Genomic DNA, 11,591 nt, shown 5'->3' with positions numbered 1-11,591 from the left:
TATTTGGGGATACAGCAAAAGTAAATTTATCTATTCTACTTTATCTTTTTCTATCGTATATTTCTTTAACCACCAAATCTTTTAAATTTGAAATTTTATGACCTTTTATCTTTTATGAAATGAAATATGTGAACAAAGTTAAAGATAATGATTAATCTTTTAACAAATAAATTGGATTTGTTGAGATTTCGGAATTAATTATATTTAAAAAAAAATAGATTATTTTTTTATCTTTTTATTCGTTTGAAATATTTAAATTTTCATCTATTAATGTTTTAAAAAAATCAATTAGATTCTTCCTCAAAATTAAAAGTATAAGCTTAGAAAATAGAAAATAATGTTGATACACTTATATTTGTTGCACTTCGAAACTCTCATTAAAAAAGATGGTGATATTTTATGTCTACTAAATAAAATATATTCAGTTGACAACTTAAAATAGTAATATTTTAATTATATTTATTTTATCTTTTGAATTAAAATTGTAAGATATATTATTATGTAATAATGAGATATAAGGTAGGTATATTTTTAGGGGTGTCAAAAAGTATATATTATTTTCTTAAATAAAACTTTAACACACTTTCCGTAATGTAGTTCCGGTAATGTCAACTGTTATTGGCTTGGCTGAGAATATTAGTTTTTAAATTATAGATTATGTTGCTTTAGATTCGAGAGTAAGGATGCCAATAGGATCGGACACCAATAGTGCGTGCTCATCCGCAATCTAATCTGCATAAAAAAAAAAAAAAAAAAATATCTCTCTATCCATCCGTTTATTTATTGGCTATCCATTTAAAAAATACCTGTGAATATTTTTAAAATTCGCAGGTACCCGTATATATCCGATACCCGCAAATATTTAAAAAATATATATATTTTATAAATTTCTTAATATAAAATTATAAAAATAAAATATAAATTAAATTAAATTAAATTATAATTATAATTAAATTTGACATAATAAAATATACTATTAATTTTAATTTTAATTAAATTTAACTTAATAAAATATATATTAAATTTTAATTTTAATTTTTTGCGGATAACGGGTACCTGCGGATACGGATAGTATGATACACGTACCCGACCCGTTTATAAGTGGATATTAAAATACCCGCTACCCACGGATAATAACTATCCGCCGCGAATTTTATCCGCGGATGCAGGTATTTTTGTCATCCCTGAGAGAGATTTAGCTTATGAATTTGAGAAAAAAATAAAGTTATTTATTTAAAGGGATAAAAAAAGGTGAAAATAAAGTGATTTGAAACTAAAGTTTGTGTAAATCAATTGATGATGATATGATGGATAAAAAAAATATTAATAAATGAGATTGTTAGATTATAATTTTGTTTTTGTAAGGACATTTCTTAGATTATAATTTTGTTTTTATAAGTTAGAATTTGAAGAAAAATGGACATTTCTTATGAGGACGAGAATATTTTAGGTTTCAAGTAGTAACCTTTTATTTGTGAATGTTGTGCATGTGTGTGATTGACTGATTTTATTTTTTATTGTTTGTATGTTATTCTGTCCTAAATTCACATTAGCATTACACCCTGTAATACATTTTTGTGAATGTTTTTCTTTTTTTTTCTTTTTTCTAAAACATCCTACCAAAATATTTTAGTAGATTTCGAAGTTCAAAAATTCTTTTTATCGGTCAATACTAATAACATTAATTCTATTTCTTCTTTTTAATTGATTCAAGCTTTATCAATATCACCCTAATATCAGAAACCATAAAAATAAGTGTAATAGAAGATGAATAAATCAAATACAAGTATAAATGCCTAACACGGTCTAACAAAACATAAAACAATAGAGAACAAGTTTTGTCCACTAATAAAATAAATTGTAAACGTTAATATTAAGATCACTTAAATTTCGTTAACTAGGTAATCCGGGTCAACTAGAGTCGTTGATGTCTCCATTTTCAGTTCAACCTTACAAGGAGACTCATATTAATGTCATTTTATTTTTATAACATAACATTATGAAAATTCTAATTAATGTTTTATTGCATATAAAAAAACTAAGATGGTTTATATTTTGCCAACTACTGTAATAATTGATAAATAGAATATTTGATGTCTCCATTCTTTATGATCTCATGGATTTAGGTCATGTCATCTAAGACATGACATTAAAATATGATATCGTTGATGAAACTACATTAAGAATTTGACAGAATCATATCAAGTTTCGTTCCCTGACAGCAAGAAACCAAAAGGTAAGGAAGGATTTAACTTGTTGGAAGCACAACAAATTAATTTGTGAAAATGTTGGGGAGAATACCTCGAAGTGTTCTCTGAATTACTAGACAAATTGTATGAAATCGTTATAACGAAACTAATACCATGTCGCCGCATACGCTGTCATCCCAAAAATAACAATGTACTACTATCATTAGTTTTTGTTTCGGGGATGAAATACTCCAAGTTAATAATATGTAAACCTTTGGCTGCAACGAAATATGCACCTTACTAGTCCAACTATACATGTACATGACTTTGGCAGAATGGCCACGGTATTGCAAGATTCAACTCTATTCTAACATACACTAACGAAAAATCTTAAATTACAAAAAGCAAAAAATTAAGGTCAAGTTTAGTCAACTACGCCTTCGCTTCCTTTGGGTACCCTCTTCATCACCACCCTGCGTAAACAGAAAATAATACAAAGAAAGATATTACTGAAGATTTCTTCAAGCATATGCAAACATGCAAATTACATCCAAACAAGCAGCGAGGAATATTAAATTCAAACAAAGAAACAGGTTCACAATAACACAAGAAAAAATCATTTACAAAAGACAAATCCCGTAGATAACTTTGACTTAAAGTGTATATCAAATAAGTTTATTTTACACTACTCATTGTAGAACTCCTGACAAAATAATAGCAGAGGCAGATGCAGAACATAACAATTGATATGGAAAAAAAAATACCTTTTCATCCGGCCCAAGATCTTCAGATGGTGCCATATTAGATTCTGATCTGCACTTAGCATGAATTATGGGGCCTAACTGTGACCTGTCCATGCCTGCTGTTGTCCCCGTGGGAGCATAGAGGTATACAGCTCCTCTATACATCCATTCCTCCATTTCATCACTGTAAAACTCATCGAAAGGCTCTCCACATAATGCACAAGTATTCTGATCCTCTTCTGCTGGAACAGCTAACTCTTCATCATCTATCTTTTCTTCTATGGTTTCCGTAGGCAAAAAACCTGGGACTGACTCAGTTCCCAATGCCTCTGCACCACTAAGCCACATCCTGTCACTCACAAACCACTTCCGAGAGGGTTTCTGCTTCCGGCTTTTAGACATCCGATTCTTTGTCACATGCCAATCCATATGACTACTGTGTTCCTCTTGGCATTTGAATCGGAGTCCACAAGTTGTGCATTGTCTTGGGAGATCACCATACAAGGCATTGACCGCAGACTCATAACGAAGCTTCAGAATATCTGGATTGAACTCAATTCCAACAGAATCCTAAAACAAATAATAAATAAATCATCTCATACAATCAAGCAAAAAAATGAAAAAACTTGAAAGATATGAAAATATTAACACTAAATACCTGTGCAGGCAGCTGGTTGGCCAATGAGATTACACCTTGAGACATTAGGGAACTAATTAAATTCGTATATCCAACACTTGGCTGTTGGCTTGACATAAATGGACTAGCATTTGGATGAGGTATCATTTGAGAGGGAGCAGGAGGGCGACCTGGAGGTAAAGGTGGACGGACTCCACCCTGTAAATGTAAAGGGTTATTTGCAACATTTTGGAGTGGCAAATGGAATGGCATAACAGGTAACGGATTCGACATGGCAGTACTTATAGAAGAACCATGTCCCTGCAAAGAACTCCCATGACTAAATTGTGAGTTTGACGAATCCTGAGATGGTGGGAAAAACTGCAGTTGTGGTGCTTGCCTGAGATTTTGCTGGTTGGACGAAAGTAGTCCAGGAAGCTGATTAGGCAACTGATGTATCTTCAAAATACTTGCATCCTTGTTCTCAACACTGTCAAATGATTGCTCTGGCATAAATGAAGATTTATTTACATGGTTCACAATAGGGTTACTAGTATGTAAAGATTCAAACTGACTCCTAACATGTTTTTGTAATGGATTTATTGGATTTAATGCAGGTGGTCGAGTGACATTCAAATTTACAGAAGGCCTTATTTCAAGAGTTGCAGGCAAAACTGATGGTCTAGGTTCTACATTAGAGACACGGCCAGAAACCATCCTTGATAATGCAGGTCGAACCCGATATGGATTTGTATCGGCATTGTGAATGTTATCAATAGGAGGATATGTAAGAGTTCTTGCCCGACCCCTATTACCAAAGATATGTTGTGACGAGTTGGACAGATGATGAGAAGAACCGAGACTATGATTGACATGATTTTGGAATCCAGGTACCTGTCCCAGTGGTGCTCGTCGAAACTGCAAATAGAGAGAATAGATATATTTTAAATTCTATCAGAGCAAGTATTGGCAAGTCCTACTTCCGTTCAAATTATACTAATTTTTTTCTTAATGAAGTATCCCTACTAATGTTTAAACTGTTGGGCGAAAACACATGGTTTTATATTACAGACAACTCTCATATGTATAGAGCTTCAAACTGAGTCTTAACATGTCTTTGAAAAATAGCTATTGCATTTAAGGTAGGAGGTTGAGTAAGATTCCGATATACATAATAATTGAAGAGATGCAAGCAAAACTAATGGTCTAGGTTTCACACTAGATACATAGCCAGAAACCATCCTTGTCATTGCAAGTCAAACCCAATAAGGGTTTGCATATGCATTGTAAATGCTATCAAATGGAGGAATCGTAAGACTCCTTTCCATTAGTAAAAGATATGCTGTGATGAGTTAAATTATGAGAAATCTTCCTGGCATCATGAAATTGAGATTATAAATAAATTTTCAACTCCATCAGCAAGCTCTTGGCAAGTCTTATTTATTTCCTCTCAAATTATATATACAATAGGTTTCATGAGCAAACAGGGAAAATACATAAAAGGTTTTATATTACACACACACCCTCATGCAAAATCTGTTTTGGCTTGAAGCAAGGAAAATACAGCAACAACCTACATTGAACTACTTCCTAGCTTTTATTATAAAGTTATAAATATGGGTGGAGCCAGTAGTCAATGCCAATAGTGATACTGAATGGCCATTTAATAGTAGCAAGATAACCACCATTTTAAGGTTTCAAGATACGCCAAACAATAGATTATACCTAACATGTTAGTTTAAGAACTACATACACACGTCAAACAATAAATAAAAGAATCAAACAAGTTTAAGCCTCTAAGGGTTATAATAACTATTTCGAATTAAAATACAAGCTTTTGAATAGAATCATCATCTTCATTAACAAGATCTAGAATCCCTTCCTATTTTTGTTTCCACCGTGCTACTTGTGTATTTCTTCCTATTTAGTTTCTTCATCACCACATTCTTTAGTATAACTCCCTTTTATTTTCCCTTAGAGCTTGAAGGCCGAGAACTAGAGGCTGTTGCAACTAACTTCTCCTATCTTGTCCCTCGTCTATCTTAAAAGATCACTGACCCTAGTTGCATATTGGCAAATGGAAACAGTTCCCAATGCCGAGGAATTATCATCAAGCATGAATTTATGTTCAGCACCTCTTTTATCATCTCCAACCCATTCCACTATCAATCACTCATTACTATCATTAAGGAAAATAGTATACATTAGGTGGGCAGAAGATTAGTAGGTTGATAAAATGCTCTTTGACAACACGCACACCATAAAAGCAAAAACTCTTCGCTACCAGGTAATAGAGGCTCTAAAACTAAATCATGGACTACTTTAAAACTTTAGCTATTAGGTAATGACACAAGTGGTTTTATATTAAATCTATAACAGAATAAAATTCATGTAAATAATGGAAAGATGAGAACCAAACTTAAATCACTATAGGAAAAACATCAAGACTGCAACTAAAAATGGCTAAATTATAAAAGGCAGTGGTTCACTCTTAAAAAATGTGGCATTAGTGAATACCCATAAACAAAATTAGAAGTTGCCAGACAAAGGTGAGTAACTTTAGGCATTTCATAGAGCCTACCCAAACAAACGTACACAGATCCTCATCACCAGCAAAATATCATTGATAACAAAGCATTTGCTTAGAGGTTTATATTTTAATGGGGAAACGTAATATCATAAAACCATACTCAAACAACATATAGCAGAATTGATAAAATATAGAAGTGAGGAAACTTACACCCAAAGAAGCAAATGCATCTTCTGCTACAGCAGAAGAATCATCCACTGGAGGAAGCTGAGATCCACTAGACCAAACCCCCTTCCTGGAATCATGCTCTGACAAAGCGGCATTAGCTGCAACAACAGGCCTTTCCCTGGTGAATCCAATAGTTGAAGCCAATATACTGTTATTCCTACTATGATCAGTCAAGGTTGGACTCATATCTTCCCAATCAAACTCCTCCTCTTCGGTATTCTGCCATGATGTAGGCAATACCTTGTTGTCTATACCATTTCTATCAAGCCGTTCAACTAGCAAAGGCTTAGTACTTGAAGTTTCTTGACTTTTGTCACTGCCATATGCATCGATTAAAGCTCTTGGACTTTGACGCTGATGTCCATTACTAAGGCTGTATGTGATAGAAGTTGGAAACCTATTACGACCATCACCACCATACTGCTTTCGTTGCCATTCACTCAACTCCATATCTCTACCTATTGCCTTGCCTACTCCATAATCAACAGCAGGATGAGGAGAGTCTCTCTCAATTAATCTGTTAGCAGAACTGTCAGCTGCATACTCATCCATGGGTGCAGACAAATGCCTATCATGTCCACTTCTTGAAGGGGAAGAGGATATTCCCAGCCTGCTACTGCCTGACAAAATTTGGTGTGTCTTACTACCTAGAATGCCAAAGTTTGTATTATTGGCATTTCCTGATGAATCCAACTTTTCAGCACCAACCTGTGAGGATAAGATAAATACTGTGTCACATCCCACTCATTATATCTGTTTGCAAGAAAAAGTTGTCGAATAATTTGTCTATTCAATGGTAAATATTCAGAAGCAATCCCTACTTCTACAATAAATGAATACAATGCTTAATTCCTTCTCCACCAGACTTGTGAGAAGAGAAAATTATATGACTAGAGAAGGATAGTAAAAAGTAATAACACTGACCACGGTGACAAAATTCCCAAATGTAAAAGAAAGAAATCACAGAAAAATAGATAAAATATGTCTGTCTGACATGCTGCGAGCAAAACTATTGAGTAAACAAAAATTTGTTTAGTAAATTTGATTTAGATAGTTTGGTTTTGAAAGATTCAATATTAATCAGAGGAGTACACAACATAGATTTTCAATTAGAGCATGTCTGACTGTAAAATTGATTTTAGATGGTCAACATACAAGCACTAATCATAATTCATAAAAGTTCCAATGAAAAAAGGAGGCAAAGGGTAGAAATGTAAGCAAAAAAAAACTATTTCCCAAAATGATTCCGGTCATATCAACATCAACGCCTCTATCAATTATTGCTAAATATAACAACAGAATTCCAGTCATCCACAAGTTTGGAAAGCACAATTTATCCCAAAAGAACAGACCAACATGCAGGAAAAGGATGATAGATACGGAGATATCCTACAACAAAGGGAGACATAAGATATTTGCAACAAAAATTACATCTGGATACAGTGATGTTTAAAGAATTAACAATTCCAAATCCTAATAGTGAAATATACACTCTTAGGGTATCCACAAATAAAGTGTCGGCCTTGACCTGTACAGTTTGTATGGAAGACAGAGTTGTACAAAAATAGCTTACACTATCCACGGTTGAGTGATCCAACTGGCGCAGGTATTTGGGATTAACATGTATGCCATGACTAGGCCGAGGAGATTCAGAAGCCCTTACAGCATTCAGGGTGGATGATTGGGTATTAACTGCTACGGAAAATTGCAATTCAGCTTCAATCTTGCGTAGGACAGAAGGGGGAAAAACTTTTGACCAGGTCCCAAAAAGATGCCGCATAGCAGGATGCAAACTAGGCTGAACCTGCCTGTATGCCTCACAAAAAACCTGGAGGCAAAAGAAACATAAGCTTCAATAGCACAGAATAAAGTGCTATAAATTAAAACAATAATTCAATTCAAATTGACGTACTTCTGGCAGACGTAAAGAGAAGTATTTAATGTATTCTTGCCCAAAATTCTTCACAATACTGTCCAACAAATAGAGTGAGGGGAGCTTTTGATCTGCTGGCACCTGAAAAGAATATCTCCAAAAAATTGAATTCTCATGTGAACAGTTGCATAGTCAGATATACAATTCAACGAGAATCTAATTCTAGTAAGTAGAAAAACTAATATTCTATGAACTTGGTCATTAACAAAGTTCTTATTCTCTTTAGGCATTGTATTATTTGAATAAAAATATCTCAATTTGATCTATACTATTAAAAAAATTACAGAAACGTTTTCCTGCGTGCTCAAATACCCCGTTCATTCATCAACTTTCTCTCTTTTAAGCAGAAATCACTTCGTTCTAACAAAACTGAAATAGCAACTTCCCTTTAATACCAATCCTGATTCTTTACAGAGTAAGTAGTTTTCATATTTAAAATTTCAATTCGTAAGCCCTTAGAATTTACTGAAATCGAAGAAGACCTCAAAGACGTTGCACTCAATCTTCACAATGCGTGAGGAACTCCCCATGTTTGTTCAGATTGTTCTATTTCCTATCCTTTAAAATACCAGTACCAACTAATTATTTTTTCAGTAAGTTTGAGGTAAGGTCGAAAACAACGATGAACTCTGAATTCAATTTGAGTATAACCCAATCGTTATCTTCGTCTGAGTGATCATCATTTTTTAAAAAAATGCAAAAAACAGAACGTAAAAAAAATGCATAACTGAAATATAAGAAAAAAAAACAAGAATTGGAACCCCAATAGTGACATTAAAAAAATGAAACAACAAGAGAGGGATAATTTTGACCCAAACAATTAAAACGATTCCATGACATTTTACAAATTTGGAGGGGCAGAAGAAGTTTCGGCGGCAACGGAGACGGACCTCGAGAATCCGAGTGCAAATTGTATCAGCGATGCCTTTGGCGTGCTCCCTCTGCTGTTCGGCGATGATTGTGAGATCGGTGATGATAGGCTTCAAATTACAGGTGAGTTCCGACAAAAGGAGGTCGTAAATCTGGACGATTTCATCTGTTGTGGGGGGCGGAACGGGGACGCCTGCGACGAGTCTGAGTTCGTCATCACGCTGCTTGAGGAGTGCCTTGAAGCGGCCAACGAGAATCGACGGTGGAGGTTTCTGCGCAGCGATTGCGATCTCATTGCTCATGGGTTTTGAAGCGAACGAAGCCGCCGCTGGTCTAGGGTTTTCGGGAGGGAGAATCAGATTTTGGGAGAACATAAAGAAACACGATTTGGCTTGGGAATCTTGGTAGAGGAGGAGGGAGGGACTAGGATTAGGGTTTGAGAGGATGTGTCGCCGTTTTCAACCGTTTGAAGATAACGGGGTGGTAAGCGGCGCCACAGAAAGGGGAATTGAAATTGGAGACAGAAAATGAAATGGAAAGGGAGTTCTAATCGGACGGTGCGGAATCTGCTATTGGAAATTTATGATTTGAAACCCTTTTTCTGGTTATGTAGGTGTGGGATGGGATTGGAGTATGGAAACTGAACTCAGAAGCCCAAAAATTGCACTCCTATCGTTCCTGCCACCCAATAGAATATCGCTTTCATTTTATTATTATTTTCTTGTCTGGAATAAAGTGAGATTTTTCTTTCCATTTCCAGGAATACTACTAATCAACAATTTTGACCAAAATAATAAGAAATATGTAATGCAACAGTTGGACCTCCAGTTTCACTTTGTGGTTTGAAGATATATATCATACTTATAATTTTAATTTCAATTATTTACTCAAATAAATTATTTGACCATGTAAAAAAGTTTACGAGATCATTATTAGTATTATTTAAAGTGAATTCTTAGAGGGGATATCTATGTGCATAGATGCTATAACACTCCAAATATTAATAACATTATTTTGTAGCAGAGTAAGAGTTTGTTAGAAACTGAGCAACTCAAAATACTTATATCATAGGGGTGTCAATGGGCTATTCTTCGTGCCAGCCCGCTAACACGGGATGGATTCAATTCTAATTTTCAATCCATCACTCTATTTTGTTTTGGTATGCTTAACTTGTTAAATTGATGAGAAAAAAAATAGGGCAGTCAATTCTTGATTCATTGTCCCGTTTTATTTTTTAAATTAAAAATTAAAATAATTAAAAAGATTAAATTGTCTATATTATACTTTTATAAAAATATAAAATATAAATTATTAGTTTAAAATTGAAACTTACCAATTAAGTTTTATTTATTTATTATAATAAAATAAGTTGAATGTTGTAATTGACCCTAATAATATCAATCGACACATTAGTGATAAAAACATTTCTCAAATCCGTTCGTCATACAACAATATTCTAAACTATCTTATTTTTTCTATTAAACTACCAAAATGAACTTAGTAGACATGTGTGTATTGATATGTTTTTGTAAATTGAGGTTAGAAAAAGATAGTCAAATGAAGTTTTAACATGATAAATGTACTACTAAAATATTAAAAAAAATGCTTTAAAAATATGTTTTATTAATTTCAATTTAATAATATTTAATTTAAAGTGTTACGGAAGAAGTTTTTATATGGGGTTCATTTGTAAACTTAATTAAATATATGTTAATTGACTTTTCTCTTGTGATGGAAATATGGTTAGGATCATCATACAAATTTTGGAACAGTTGATCAAAGCATGTCTAGGACCTTAATATGAATTAGTTTCAGATTATAAAATAAGAACTTTTGTAAATTTTGTATTTGAATTTTATCAGACCTTTAGTCATGTTAGAATTATTGTTTTTAAATTCATAATATAAAAGTATTTGTGAAATAAATAAAATTAAGTAAATGAAAATTTTGAGTTTTTTTTTTTAATTTTCGAGATTGTTATTTAAATCACTAAAATCCTTATATTTAAATAAATTCAAAACGGCAAATCTTCCTTATTTATCATCCGACCAGCGTGAATTCCTTCCATTATATAAATTCTCCAGATTAACGTGCCTCACTTTTTTCCTTTAATTATAGGTTCATATCCATTCTATTTTGAGACGCGAATGACCCAATCAAAACGAGGCACTCATAATCTTATTTAGATAAAATTCACTTAGTTTTCAATTTATATAAAAATGAAAAGTTACCGTTCTTTTATCATGGGCTAAAATTTCTATGAAATTTTCGAGGGATGTCTAAAAGTGTCGTGTTATAAGTAGTGGCTTAGAAAAATTAAGATCTATAACATATATGAGGTTTACAACGTTAAGGTCAAAATCAATATTCTTTTTTTAAATGATGAAGAAATATGTTTTGTGTAACTTAAACCAATTATTCCAATATTTAGAGGAACAGATAAAAGTACATGATCATAATCAAAAACTTCATTATCTTATAT

At 33.1% G+C, this 11,591-nt stretch overlaps 1 protein-coding gene across 1 annotated transcript; it reads right to left on the bottom strand.

Annotated features, from left to right (window-relative positions):
• Nucleotides 1-2,379: 2,379 nt before the first annotated feature.
• Nucleotides 2,380-9,816, bottom strand: LOC114191040 (polyadenylation and cleavage factor homolog 4-like). Its single transcript, XM_028080188.1, has 7 exons — nucleotides 9,130-9,816; nucleotides 8,219-8,320; nucleotides 7,880-8,134; nucleotides 6,289-7,014; nucleotides 3,591-4,466; nucleotides 2,954-3,502; nucleotides 2,380-2,662 (listed from the first exon to the last, which is right to left on the bottom strand). The coding sequence occupies exons 1-7, from the start codon at nucleotides 9,481-9,483 to the stop codon at nucleotides 2,618-2,620; spliced, it is 2,907 nt and encodes a 968-aa protein (XP_027935989.1). The 5' UTR covers nucleotides 9,484-9,816; the 3' UTR covers nucleotides 2,380-2,617.
• Nucleotides 9,817-11,591: the final 1,775 nt, after the last annotated feature.

The sequence above is a fragment of the Vigna unguiculata genome, chromosome 7 (genome assembly GCF_004118075.2).
Source record: "Vigna unguiculata cultivar IT97K-499-35 chromosome 7, ASM411807v1, whole genome shotgun sequence".
Taxonomy (NCBI): Eukaryota; Viridiplantae; Streptophyta; class Magnoliopsida; order Fabales; family Fabaceae; genus Vigna; species Vigna unguiculata.
Note: the sequence above shows the minus strand (reverse complement) of the source record. Positions and strands in the feature narration are given on the sequence as shown.